This window comes from Callithrix jacchus, chromosome 1, assembly GCF_049354715.1.
Source record: "Callithrix jacchus isolate 240 chromosome 1, calJac240_pri, whole genome shotgun sequence".
Taxonomy (NCBI): Eukaryota; Metazoa; Chordata; class Mammalia; order Primates; family Cebidae; genus Callithrix; species Callithrix jacchus.
Genome location: NC_133502.1, coordinates 180,831,703 through 180,845,858, shown reverse-complemented (window position 1 = coordinate 180,845,858; position 14,156 = coordinate 180,831,703). Strand labels below are relative to the sequence as shown.

Sequence of the window (14,156 nt, the reverse complement as noted above, 5' to 3'; positions counted from 1 at the left end):
AGTGATTCTCCTGCCTCAGACTCCTGAGGAGTTGGGATTACAGGTACCTACCACCACACCCAGCTAATTTTTGTATTTTTAGTAGAGACGGGGTTTAACTGTGTTGGCCAGGCTAGTCTTGAACTCCTGACCTCGTGATCCACCCACCTCAGTCCCCAAAAGTGCTGGGATTACAGGCGTGAGCCAGCATGCCCAGCAGACCTTTTACTTTTTAAGGAAATAAATGAAGAAAAACAGACACAATTGGAGACCCGTGGCATGCTCCCTCCTCCTCTCCCTTTGCAGAAGTGACAGGAGCCTGAGACCTCGCTGCATATCTGCTCAGCCATCACTTTTGCTTTGCGTGTTTCTAGCTCTCATATGAAAAATGTTATACTGTATCCCCCTTTCTGTGACATGGATTTTCCACTCAGCATTGTGTTTTAAAATTTGTCCATCAGGATTCATATGGCTCTGATGTGGTTCTTAGTTGGGAATTCTACCCCCTTGGGGACATTTGACAGTGTGTTGTGATATCTGGTCACAGCAGGAGGATGCTGTGGCATCTCTGTAGAGGCCAGGGGTGCTGCTGAGCATCCTTTGATGTGGAGGACGGTCCCCACAACAGGGTTATCCAGTCCCAAGTGCCAGCCCGGCTCAGAGTGAGGATTCCTCTCCAGTTCACTCGTTGGAAGTGCTAGAGAATGTTCCAGCATGGGAGCGGGCCGCACATCCAACTTCTCGGTCCTGGGCATTTGGGTTGTTTTCATTTTTCACTATTTTACTACTTTGGTAATCACTCTTGGCCAGGCACGGTGGCTCACACCTGTAATTCCAGCACTTTAGGAGGCCAAGGCATGCAGATCACAAGGTCAGGAGTTCGAGACCAGCCTGGCCAATATAGTGAAACCCTATCTCTACTAAAAATAGAAAAATTAGCTGGACATGGTGGCGGATGCTTGTAATCTCAGCTACTCGGGGGGCTGAGGCAGGAGAATTGCTTGAATCTGGGAGGCAGAGGTTGCAGTGAGCCAAGGTCATGACATTGCACTCCAGCCTGGAGGACAGAGCATGACTTTGTCTCAAATAAAAATTCTCAATATTAATCCTTCTTGTATCACATACATTTCCAATATTTTTTCTTGGTTTGTGGCTTTTGCTTTTTTACTGATGGCTTTTGTTGTACAGAAAGTTTTTATTTCATTTCATTTCATTTTATTTTTGATATTAAGTCTCACTCTGTCGCCCAGGCTGGGGTGCAGTGGTATGGTCTTGGCTCACTGCAACTTTTGCCTCAGGTTCAAGAGATTCTTGTGCCTCAGCCTCCCGAGTATCTGGGATTACAGGCACCTACCACCACACATGGCTAAGTTTTATGTATTTTTAGTAGAGACAGGGTTTCACAATGTTGTCCAGGCTGGTCTTGAACTCCTAACCTCAAATAATCTACCTGCCTCAGCCTCCCAAAGTGCTAGGATTACAGGTGTGAGTCACCATGCCCAGCTGGCTTTTACTTTAATGTAGTTGAACTAATCAATCTTCTAAGCGTTTTAAAGCCTCACTTTTCTCATTTATGTACTTAACCACATGAATTTATTTTTGGTCATAGTATGTGGAAGGAATAGAATTTTTCTCCTCACTTCTCATAAATGCAACCACCTCAGTCTAGTTCTATTTATCAACAGTCATTCAACATTTTTTTTATTTTTTATTTTTTATGGAATCTTGCTCTGCTGACCAGGCTGTAGTGCAATGGGTACCATCTCGGCTCACTGCAGCCTCCTCCTCCTGGGTTCAAGCGATTCTCCTGCCTTAGCCTCCTGAGTAGCTGGGATTACAGGTGTACACCACCACACCCAGCTAATTTTTGTGCTTTTAGTAGAGACAGGGTTTTACCATGTTGGCCATGATGGTATTGATCTCCTGATCGTGTGATCTGCCTGCCTCAGTCTCCCAAAGTGCTGGGATTACAGGCGTGTGCCGCCCCGCCTGGCCTCCTCTCCCTTTTCATTTTATTTTATTTTTTGTCTTTCACAATATTGGCGTTTTTCTTTTTTCTCTTTGTTTTTATTATTTTTTTTTTAGCATAAGCCTTCCTGAACACTTGCTGGCATTGTTGAGGAGTGCAGGCCAGTTATCTTAGAGAACACCTCACTATCTGAATTTGTCTGATTGTTTCCTCGGGTGTAGACTCAGGCTACATATTTGGGGGAAGAATCCTGGGCCAGTGGTGGTGTGTCTTTCCTGCAGTGTTGCATCAGGAGGCACCATATATGTTTGTCCCGTTGTTGGTGGCGTTGAGTTGATCACTTGCTCAGGGGGATATCCACCAGCTGCCCGTCTTTGTAATTACTCAACCAACTGTGGGTAAACTTTTCGGCCAAGAGAGTGCCCTGTGGCCCACAGGAGCTTCGCCAGTGCCTTGACCTTGAACATCTATCTATGAGCCTGCCTGAATCCACTGCCACACTGGAGGCTAAAAACTGCAAATTTTCCCCTCCCTCCCTCCATCCCTCCCACCCTTCATCCCTCCCCTCTTCATTCCTCCCCCGCCTCCTTCCTTCCTCTTTTTTTTTTTTTTTTTTTTTTTTTTTTAGTAGAGTTTCACTATTGTCTCCCAGGCTAGGGTGCAATCTTGGCTCATTGCAACCTTCGCCTCCTTGGTTCAAGCAATTCTCCTGCCTCAGCCTCCCAAGGAGCTGGGATTACAGGCATGCACCACCACACCCGGGTAATTTTTTGTATTTAGTAGGGATAGGGTTTCACCATGTTGGTCAGGCTGGTCTCCAACTCCTGACTTCTAGTCATCCACCTGCCTCAGCCTCCCAAAGTCCTGAGATTACAGGTGTGAACCGCTAGACCCAGCCAAACTTACAATTTTCTTTCTTTTTTTTTTTTCGAGACAGAGTTTCGCTCTTGTTACCCAGGCTGGAGTGCAATGGCGCGATCTCGGCTCACCGCAACCTCTGCCTCCTGGGTTCAGGCAATTCTCCTGCCTCAGCCTCCTGAGTAGCTGGGATTACAGGCACACACCACCATGCCTAGCTAATTTTTTGTATTTTTAGTAGAGATGGGGTTTCACCATGCTGACCAGGATGGTCTCGATCTCTTGACCTCATGATCCACCCGCCTCGGCCTCCCAAAATGCTGGGATTACAGGCGTGAGCCACTGCATCCAGCCCAAACTTACAATTTTCTAATATGTTGTTTTCTCAATGTATCAGCTAAAATTCATTGGCTGACTTTTTTTAAAAAAGAAGGGACCCTGGCCAGGCACAGCAACTCATGCCTGTAATCCCAGCGCTTTGGGAGGCCATGGCAGGTGGATCACAAGGTCAGGAGATCGAGACCATCCTGGCCAACATGGTGAAACCCCATCTCTACTAAAAACACAAAAATTAGCCAGGCGTGGTGGCACATGCCTGTAATCCCAGCTATTCAGGAGGCTGAGGCAGTAGAATTGTTTGAACCCGGGAGGCGGAGGTTGCAGTGAGCTGAGATCACACCACTGCACTCCAGCCTGGGCGACAGAGGGAGACTCTGTCTCAAAAAAAAAGGGGGATCCCCACTGTCCTCCTCCCCAAACCCCAACTCCTTTCGAATATTGCTACAGTCCCATGATTTCCTTTAAAAACTCAATGTGCTGTCATAATTCAGTACTGTTGTTATTCTTTCTTATACTCCAGTGATTCCAAATTGGTTGCCGGGAGCCAGGTCAGCCAGCCCCTGGGCTCGGATGCATTCTGCTCATTCATGGGGCTTCTCCTTGCCTGTGGAATGAGATCTTCCAGGTTCTTTGAGATGTTCCAGGCTCTCCTTGAACGTTCTTTGCCCAGCCATGAACCAGCCTTTACTCTGCTTCCTCTTAGGGGAGAAGGGAGTTTAGAAACCAAGCGTGAGGCTGTGTGCAGCGCCTCACGCCTGTAACTCCTACACGCTGGGAGGCCAAGGCAGGAGAATGGCTTGAAACCAGGAGTTTGAGACCAACCTGGGCAACATGGTGGGACCCCATCTCTACGAAAAACAAACAAACAAACAAAACACCACATTAGCCAAGGGTGGTGGCCTTTGCCTGTAGTCCCAGTTACTCAGGATGCTGAGGCAAGAGGATCACTCAAGATGCAGTTTGAAGCTGCAGTGAGCCCAGATTACACACCACTGCACTCCAGCCCCAGTGACTGAGCAAGACCCTGTCTCAAAAAACAAAAGAGAAACCAAAAGCTGAGCCCCAGAATTCCACCCTCCCTGGCCACCAATTCTGACTCCTCTGCTAGAAGCTCTCCTGGAACTGAGCTCATTGGAGGGACAGGCAGACCAGGGACACCCGCATGTGCAGCTCCTCGGTGTCCACGGGGGGAGAGATGAGGGCTGGGAGTGGTGCTTGGGCCTCCTGCCTCGTCCTGTCCTACCAGCCCTCCTGCCTTCCTGCTTGGCCTTTCTTAACACAACTCCTGATGTTACTAAGAATGCTCCCATCTGCAGAATACTTTCCACAATTCCAGAACTTTCCCATCTTTTTTTTTTTTTTTGAGACAGAGTCTCACTCTGTCACTCGGGCTGGAGTGTAATGGCATGATCTCGGCTCACTGCAACCTCCACCTCCCAGGTTCAAGCAATTCTCCTGCCTCCACCTCCTGAATAGTCGGGATTACAGGCACACACCACCACCCCTGACTAATTTTGGTATTTTAATCTTGTCTATCTTTAAAATTGTGTGGACCACGCTAGGTGCCGTGGCTGATGCCTGTAATCCCATCACTTTGGGAGGCTGAAGCAAGAAGAGCCTTGGAGGATTGCGAGGTCAGGAGTTCGAGACCAGCCTGACCAACATGGTGAAACCCCATCTCTGCTAAAAATACAAAAGTTAGCTGGACATGGTGGCAGGCACCTGTAGTCCCAGCTACTCAGGAGGTGGAGGCAGGAGAATCGCTTGAACCCGTGAGGCAGAGGTTGCAGTGAGCCGAGATAGTGCTACTGCGCTTCAGCCTGGGTGACAGAGCACGATTCCGTCTCACAAAAAAAAAAAAAAAGATAGACAAGGTAGTTGCCAATGTTTGAAAATCCAAAGGTTTACATTAAGCTCGAGATTTCTGCTTTTTCTTGAAATATCTAGAGCAGGGGTCCCTAGCCCCCCACGAGGGGAGTGGTAAGTGAACATTACTGCCTGAGCTCCACCTCCTGCCAGATCAGCAGCGGCATTCTATTCTCCTAAGGCGCGAACCCTATTGTGAATATGTGCATTCAAGGGATCTAGGTTGCGTGCTGCTTATGGGAATCTAATGCCTGATGATCTGAGGTGGAACAGTGTCACCTGAAAACCATCCCCCTCAACCAATTATTTGTGGGAAAATTGTCTTCCACGAAGCTGCTCCAGGGGGAATGCTGATCTAAAGAACCAGCAACGCTAGGGCTTACGTCCCGCTGGCACGTCCAGTCTGAACTGAGGCTGCTTCTCACTCCAGACTTCCCTTGGCTGCCCCAGTGGCTGGCACAGGGCTGTCCAGCCTGGCATGCACAGCAGTATGCATTTGCTGCTGGCCAGCAGACAGCTGGTAGCTGGGGGTGGGCCCAACTGTTCCCACTCATAGATTTCTTGCTACCCCAGAGTTCTTCCCCAAATGCCGTGGGTATTTGTGGCTGGTCTTCCAAGAGGGATGTCAGGTGCTACCTGATAGCTTCTGTGGCCCCAGGGGATCCCAGGAGGTGAGGCTGGGCATCTCCAGCCCTGTCCGGGGCCTCCCCAACCCTGCCATGGGCCTAAGGGCATGCCCCCTCTCAGAGCCTGCACACTCCTTCTAGGGCACCCAGGATCTGGGCCTGGGAAGGGTGACTGGTTGGGGGAGCCAGGCCCGGCCACCCCACCGTGTGCTGGCTGCAGCTGAGGACTCCAAGCGTGCGGGCCTTGAGCCTAGCCTTTCAGGTTGTTTGGCTAGGACTGGCTGCATTTTATTCAGCAGCTTGAAGGTGACTTTAAATATTTAGACATGTGGGACAGGGGCCTCCATCTGCACTCTTTTCCCAGACCTGGAAATGCAAGGGGTGGAGTGTCGACACCCAGAGGCCAGGATCTGGTCTCCAGTCTTAGCATTGCCTGGCTGTGCCAACCTCAGGCCACAGGTCTCAAAGCCACCCCGCCAAAGGCATTGTCCAGGCCTGCACGCCCCAGCACCCCAAGCCTGGCCTGGGCTGTGGGGTCCTCCAGGAACCCCATCCCAACTTATAGGCCTGCTGTCTCCACGGATGCCCCATAGGCTCAGCTTCTTGGGAATCGGCCCTGCCTGGCCCTCACATTCCTTCTGGGACCAGCCAAGGAGCCCGTGCGTCCTTTCTTGGGCATGGGAAAGCCTCTGAAGGCAGGTGGCACAGTCAGCTGTGCCTGCTAGAAACGGCACTGGAACCTCCATTTCCTGGTCCCTAATGTCCCATTCACACACCCCACCTCCCCAGTCCTGTGAACCTCCCTCTGCAGGGGGAGCCTCTCCCTTCCCCCAACCCTGTCCCTAATCCTAAACCTCCTGCGGGCCGCAGGGGAAAGGGGATGGAGGTGGCTTTTGTTTGAGGAACAGGCGCAGAAGTTTCAGGGGCCTGCTGAGTGGGGCCAGGCTTGGTCAGGTAAGGGTAGTGGGGTGGGCAGGGACTTAGGGAGTCTTCCTTGTCCTTCTTTTTTTATTTTTATTTTTGAGATGGGAGTCTGGCTCTGTCACCCAGGCTGGAGTGCAGTGGCATAATCTCGGCTCACTGCAACCTCCACCTCCTGGTTTCAAGTGATTCTCCTGCCTCAGCCTCCAGAGTAGCTGGGATTATAGGCATGCACTACCATATCCAGCTAACTTTTGTATTTTCAGTAGAGCTGAAGTTTCTCCATATTGGTCAGTCTGGTCTCTAATTCCTGACCTTGTGATCCTCCCGCCTTGGCCTCCCAAAGTGCTGGGATTATAGGCATGAGCCACCACACCCAGCCTCCTGGTCTGTCTTGTTGGCACAAAAGCTTGGGTCCCTCTGCAGATTACGAAGAATCTCAATCCTGCCTGGTGTGTATGGCAGGTGGAGGTAGGGGGTCCACCAGGAGCGCCGGGAGGGCAGAACCTGTGTCTGTCTGGTTCACTGGGCCAGGCTGGGTACACTGAGGTGCTCAGGAATATGATGAGTGAGAAAGGGGGTGTGAGTGACCCTGCACCCTCCTGGTGGGTTCTGGGGAGGAGGACAGAAAGGAAACAGAGCAATCACAGCAGCTGACACTTAGGGATCGCTGACTTTGTACCCAGCCCTGCTCTAAACACCGCAGGGCTCAACGCATTCGCTTCTTACAATAGCCTGACACTGCAGGCACTACTCTCAACCTCCCCATTTCACAGACAAGACAGCCAAGGTGCAGAGAGACCGAGAAACTTGCCCAAGGTCATACAGTTGGCAGATGGTGGGGTACAGCTTCCAGCCCAGGTCAGATTCCAGAGCTCATGCCTGTAACCACTTTCTTTCTGCCTGGGGAGCTGCCCTCCCATTCAGGGGCAGAAATGTGGGCACTAGGTCAGCTGTGAAAGGCATGAGCTCCCAGGACTCTGGGCCTCACTCCAGCTGCTCCTGGCTGGGTCCCAAGAGTCACCTGCTCCATCAGCCAGGGAGCAAGCCTCTGGCCGGAAGCCATCTGGAGCACGTTAGCTGCAGGTGCCTCCACCTGGCTGCCCCTGCTGGACAGCATGGTCTCTTATGCCACCAGGAGCACAGGCACTTGGCCAGACCCTGAGGTGTCAGAAGGGCACATGGCAACCCCACCCCCACCCCTGGAAGCTAGAGTCCCACTGCCAGTGGGCCCAGGCTGGGAGGGGAAGAGGGTGAGAGGCTGGGCAAAAAAATGAAAGGTGGGGCTTGGCATTTCTTTTATATATATATATTTTTTGAGATGCAGTCTCCCTCTGCTGCCCAGGCTGGAGTGCAGTGGTGCGATCTCGCCTCATTGCAACCTCTGCCTCCTGGGTTCAAGGGATTCTCCTGCCTCACCCCCCTGAGTAGCTGTGACTACAGGCACCTGCCACTATGCCAAGCTAACTTTTATTTATTTATTTATTTTTTGAGACAAAGTCTCGCTCTGTCACCTAGGCTGGAGGGCAGTGGCTCTATCTCAGCTTACTGTAACCTCTGCATCCCAGGTTCAAGCGATTCTCCTGCCTCAGCCTCCTGCGTTTCTGGGATTACAGGTGCCCAACACGACGCCTGGCTAATTTTTGTATTTTTAATAGAGATGGGGTTTCGCCATGTTGACCAGGCTGGTCTGGAACTCCTGACCTCAGGTGATCCGCCTGCTTTGTCCTCCCAAAGTCTGGATTACAGATGTGATCCACCATGCCCGGCCCACTTTCCATTCTCTTCCCTTGCTCTCCTGACATGTGTCTGAGGGCTCTGCAACCCTTCACATAATATCCTCTGCTGCTTAAATCACCTGGTGCTGTGTTTTGGTGCTTGTGGCTAAGGTCCCTGGCCAGGATGCTCTCAGAGCTCTGGTGCGTGGAGCTATGAGACGGCTGTATTATATTAATTGATCCCACTCTCAGCATCACTGCAGGGACCCTTGAAATAAGACATGTTCAGCCTCAGTGCTAGGGCTCAGCAAATGCAGGTGTTGGGGGTGAGGTTTCAGTGTGGTTGGTTTTATTTTATGGAAAAATACTAGAAATGGCTGGGCGCTTTGGCTCATGCCTGTAATCCCAGCACTCTGGGAGGCTGAGGCAGGTGGATCACCTGAGGTTGGGAGTTTGAGAGCAGCCTGACCAACATGGAGAAACCCCTTTTCTACTAAAAATATAAAAAATTAGCCAGGCATGGTGGCGCATGCCCGTAATCCCAGCTACTTGGTAGGCAGAGGCAGGAGAAACGCCTGAACCCAGGAGGCAGAGGTTGAGGTGAGCTGAGATTGTGCCATTGCACTCCAGCCTGTGCAACGAGTGAAACTCTGTCTCAAGAAGGAAGGAGGGAAGGAAGGAAGGAAGGAAGGAAGGAAGGAAGGAAGGAAGGAAGGAAGGAAGGAGAAGGAAAAAGAAGGGCAGAAAGAAGGAAGAAAAAAAGGAAGAATGAAAGAAATAAAGAAAAAAGTAGGCAGGAAGAAGAAAAAGAAAGAAAGAGACACTGGAAATATCTAGAAGAAAAATATTAGCAGTTATGCTGGGCGCAGTGGCTCATGCCTGTAATCTTAGCACTTTGGGAGACTGAGGCATGAGGATCGCTTGAGACCAACGTGTAAAACACAGTAAAACTCCGTCTCTACTAAAAATTCAAAAATTAGCTGGACGTGGTGGTATGGGCCTATAGATCCAGGTACTCAGGAGGTTGAGGTGGGAGGATAGTTTGAGCCCAGGAGGCGGAGATTGAGGTGAACCCAGATCATGCCACTGCACTCCAGCCAGGGTGACAGAGACTCAGTCTCAAAAAAAAAAAAAAAAAAAGAAAAGAAAATATTAATAGTTGATTAGTTCTGGATGAAGAGTTGTGGGTGAGTTTAATTCAAAAATTATTATGATTTTGCTTTTCTGTATTTTTGAACTTCCCTACAAGTTGTGGTATGTGATTTAAAAGGAAAAATAAATAAGTAATGTTTTTCTTCTGGGGCCTTTCCCTTAACTCTTCTGGCTGGGATGTGCCTGGATGGACCAGGCCCCTGGGGAGAGAGGGAGGCAGGCCCAGGTCTGCCAGGAGATGCTGCTGACTGCTCTCCAGGCTTCCATAACTGCCTCATAACCATAAGGCATGGGCTGGGCAGGAAATGCCGATGCAGCAATTCTTCTTATTTAGGGGAGTAGGTGGGGGCAGGGGACAAGCCACGCTGCCACAGAGGGCAGTGGGAGGCGTTTCCCCTGACAGCAGAGCCATTTAGATGAAGCCAGGCTCCCCAGGGCTCCTTGCTCAGCCTGACCTGGCTGTGAGTGCCAAAGGAGGGAGGCAGCTGAAGGTATGGAGGTGGGGGACAGTTGCGGCCGCCCGCTGGGAGGTGGATGCCCCATGTCTGCCAGGGCTGCTTAGCTTGGGGGTGAAGCACTGGGCTCGAGTTAGGCAGTCCTGGGTTCAACTCTCACCTCTGCTTCTTAGCAACTGTGACTCCAGGCAAGTGCCTTTGTCTCTCCCAGCCTCCCCTTACCCCTCTGTAAAATGGGCATGACAATTCCTCCTCCTGAGGCAGTGATTCTCAATCTAGGACAATTTTGCTCCCAATTTGGCAATTACTGGAGGCACTTTGGGTTGCAACAACTGGGGGCGGGGCACGTTGAAGTACCACATGAGAGCCAGTGATGCTGCTGCACATCCCATGTGCACAGAGCAGTCCCCCCTACCCAGCCACGGAGAATTACCCAGCCCCCAAGGTCAATGGTGCCAAGGTTAAAAACCTTGCCCAGGGTTCAGGTGGGGCTAATGCAATAACGCAAGCACGGTGCCTGGGCATGCGGTGATGGTGATCCAAGCCTCGCAATGTGAGCCTTTTCCCGTCACCTCCCAGAACCAGGTGTCAAAACATGAGCTCTGAGGACAAGGGTGTGCCCTTTAGAAGAGGATGGTCTGGGACTTCTGGCTCTGCTGACCTTGTTTTCTCCTTCTCCTGCTGCCTGGAAGATGTCAAGAGTTTTTCTAAATAGCCACTGGCAACATTCTGTCCACCTTCCGGGAAGATCAGGGCCTCAGTGTGTCCCCGGGGACTGGGGCTGCCACTCTAATTTACAGTGAGCTCCACCTCCCTGGCCCTGGGTGCACAGGCCAGTCCCAGAAAAGCTGACACAGCATGGGCCCAGCTGACAGAGGTTAAGAAGGACAGAATGGGCACCTGCAGAGGTCCCCGCATCCCAGAACCCTTAAGGGTGTTTGGGACACACCCAGTGATATAAAGAGGCATGCCCTCTGCACCACCTCATGGGTCTCTTCTCAGCCCCCAGCTGCCCACTTTCTGTAACAGGGGCTTCTATTGCAGCTCCCATGCCAGCCTGGCACTGGTGTCTGACAGAGGGTGGCCCACTTGCCTCCAGGCAAGAACAGTGCTGGGATGCAGTGATGCTCCAGGGTCCCCAGCCCTGTGATCCAGCCAGGGCTGGCCACTGGGGCTGGGACCTGCTGTCCCTGTCTCAAGTTCTGCCTCTAGTTCTGCTTCTAGGTGACATTTTATCATCTCGATGACTAGAAGGAAGCACCCGTGTTTACCGACTGCCGCCGGCACTGCTGTTTGTCTGGGCCCGGCTGTCCTCTGCTCACTTGAAGGCAGGGGCAGTCCTGTTCTGGACAGAGGTGGACTCCTCTGCCTGAGTCATGGACAGTCCTCTTCCTGGTGGCCTGAGGGTCACCATAGGAGGCTGTGGCCAAGGAAGGGTGGGTTTCAGTCTCTCTCTGGCCTCAGAGGACTCAGGGGGCCTGGAGATCAATCAGGGAGGGCCAAGAACTTGGTAAGTGTGCATGGAACAGAAAACCCAAATTCTAGTGTTTTAATAACATCAATGTTTATTTTTTTTCTCACACAGTAAGACATGCAGGCGGTGCAGTGGCTCATGCCTGTAATCCCAGCACTTTGGGAGGCCAAGCCCGAGGATCACTTGAGCCTAGGAGTTTGAGATCAGCCTGGGCAACATAGTGAGACCCCAACTCTATAAAAATAAGTAGATAAATAAAAGCAATGCAGAGACTGCAGCCAGGGCAAGTGTCCCAGGCTCTGCAACCTCCACCCCCCACCCCCCACCAGCTCCACCCTCCACCGTCCTGAGGGCGACACTCTTATGCTCAGTGTCCACAGAAGGCTCCTTCCCCAACCTGCTGCCTGAAAAGCAGGGGGAGGGACGAGAGAAAAATCAGAGCCACAAACTTGGACAGCTGAGGCTTCGTGGGGCATGGAGGAAGGAATGGCTTTTAAGGAACTTTCTGGAAGTCCCACCCATTATTCCTGCTTACATCTCGCTGCCCAGAGTTGTGTTCCCATCCACTCCTATCCACAAGGAGGCCCAGAAAGGTGTTTTATCTGGGAGCTTTGGGTCCCAGGCAGTAGGATTCTGTGCATATGGAAGAAGGTGAGGGTGGAGACAGGCCAGCTGCGAGAGATGCATGGTCTGGCGGAAGGCACTTCTGGGTCAGCAGGGTGCTGGGGTGGGAGCTGAGAGAGGAGGCCAGGAGTGCTGGCGTGGGAGCTCAGGACGCTGTGAGTCCTAGGCAGTGTCCCGATGTACCTCCCCCTCCTTCTCTGTGCTGTAATCTCCTGCTGTCTCCAAGGCCAAGTTTCTTCCACTTGGTCTTAGCTTAGTTTCAGGGACTCGAGGGAAGAACCCAGGTCTAAACCTTGCAGCCGGGAAAGCACAGGTGCGGTGACAGAAGCCAGTGCTCGGGGCGCCTGGAGGTGGAGCAGTAGGAGCAGTTAGCAACCAGGACAGGACCCCAGGACTGCTTCGAAATAAACACAGGCCAGCAGGTGGCTGGACCGAGGGGGAAGTGTGGCCCCCAGAGCTGGTAGAGCTGCTGGATCCTCAGAAGCAGAGGCCCCAGGAGAGGAGCCCCGAATCTATGAGCTTCCTCTTGCCACTCACAAGCTGCCCCTGACCCCTCCAGCACTCCTCCCTAATCTCAAGAAGGTGAGGAGGACTTGGCTGCTGGCCTGTCTGGGATCTCTGCCCTGACCGCCTCTGCCCACCTGGCCGCCTGAAACTATGGAAGGAGGTGGTGGCCGAATTGTGGGTTCAGCTAAATCCAATCCTGACATTGGATTTGAGGCTACGGTTGCAACAGATCCGAGATGACACATCTGTCAGGGGCTGCCACCCAGAGAGTATCAGAGCGTGGGATTCAATCTCTACCAGGATTCTCCCTGAGAATTTTCGTTGGACTTCTGTAGAAAAGGGCCCGTGCACTCTGGATTTCTTTTTTGGGAAAGGAGGGAGACAACCCGTCAGTGTGGGGAGGCTCCTGGCAGGTAGGACACCTGCAACCTGGCCACGGGGTGGGAGAGCTTTGCCAGCCAAGCCTGAGGGGTGGGTGGGCAGAACCCACCCCAGAGGGCCTTTCCACGGCAAGGGCCCGGGAAATGATGGCCCCAACAGGGAAACCGTTTCTTTAAGGCTCTCTTGTGGGTTCCTCTCTAAGCCCCAAACCTGCCCAGCGTCCCCAACACAGAAAGAAAACAGGCCCTGGAGACAGCAGTGAGCAGACTCTTTACTCCTCGGATTCTACGCCATGGACCCCCGCGGTGACCAGCGTTCCCGCCCCGTACCCCCTACAGGGAACAGTGAATGCAAACAAAAATAGTTCTCTACAAATCAAAGTGTCCAGGCCTCCCACCCCTTCTTTCTCTCCCCCTCCCCCAGACGGTGAGTTCCTTGGTCACCGGGCCTCCGGTGAGGCCTGGGGTCTGGTGGGTTGCGGGAAAAATAAAGAATAAAAAACAGGATCGAGTCAGCGACTGGAATTGCAGGCAACTGGAGGTCGGGGTCCGCCGCCGTCCGTGAGCCCAGGACAGGCCACGGGGCGTCGGCCACAGTCCCGTGTGTGCCAGTATGGGGGGAGGCAAGACGCGGTGTGAGGCGAGCAGCGTTTCTCCAGACCCCCTGGCTCACCGCCAGCCAAAAAAAAAAAAAAAAAAAAAGAGAGAAATTAAAAATAAAAAAGGAACGGGGCCGCAGATAATAGAAAAGAAAAACGAAACCACATGGCAGGCGCGGGGGGGAGCCCCAAGGCGCCCCTGCTGCGTGGGGAGGGCAGTGCGGGCGGGAGCGCGGGCCGGGCGGGGGGCCCTGCTGAGTAGCACCTGGGAGCAGCTCCGGCCGCACCCTTCTCGCCGCCCGGCCTCGGACGCCGGCCCCACCCCAGGACCCTGGGACCGCAGCCCCCGGGTGCAGGGCGCGTCCCCTGGGCGGAGCTCAGTGGCCCAGGCGGGCGGCCAGCCCCAGCAGCAGCAGGCAGCCGAGCAGGGTGGCGGGGTGCGGGGCGGCCCCGGGCGCGCGGTCGCAGTCCAGGCCGCCGTCGTCGTCTGCAGGGTCGCAGCGGGGCTGCTCGCAGCGCACACCGGTGTAGCCGCGCGGGCAGGCGCAGCGCTGGTTCTGCAGGCAGGTGCCTCCGTTCAGGCACAGCAGCTGGTCGTCGTCGCACACGTTGGCTGCGGGCGGAGGGGGCGGTCAGCGCAGGGCGTGGCCGGGTCCCCCCCGCCCCACCTCCGAGCTCCTGCGAAGCGG

At 53.2% G+C, this 14,156-nt stretch overlaps 1 protein-coding gene across 13 annotated transcripts in view; it reads right to left on the bottom strand.

Moving 5' to 3' along the window:
* Positions 1 to 11,430: 11,430 nt before the first annotated feature.
* The window catches only part of NTNG2 (netrin G2), an 81,607-nt gene continuing 78,881 nt past the window's right edge, over positions 11,431 to 14,156 (bottom strand). For 9 of the 13 annotated variants that reach the window (XM_035261036.3, XM_035261040.3, XM_035261030.3 and 6 more), the window contains one exon: positions 11,431 to 14,080. In XM_035261036.3, coding sequence (XP_035116927.1) covers positions 13,845 to 14,080 — 236 coding nt within the window. In that variant the 3' untranslated portion in view covers positions 11,431 to 13,844. The remainder of the gene's footprint in view (positions 14,081 to 14,156) is intronic. The other 4 variants (XM_078330277.1, XM_035261056.3, XM_078330296.1 and 1 more) reach the window with 2 other exon arrangements.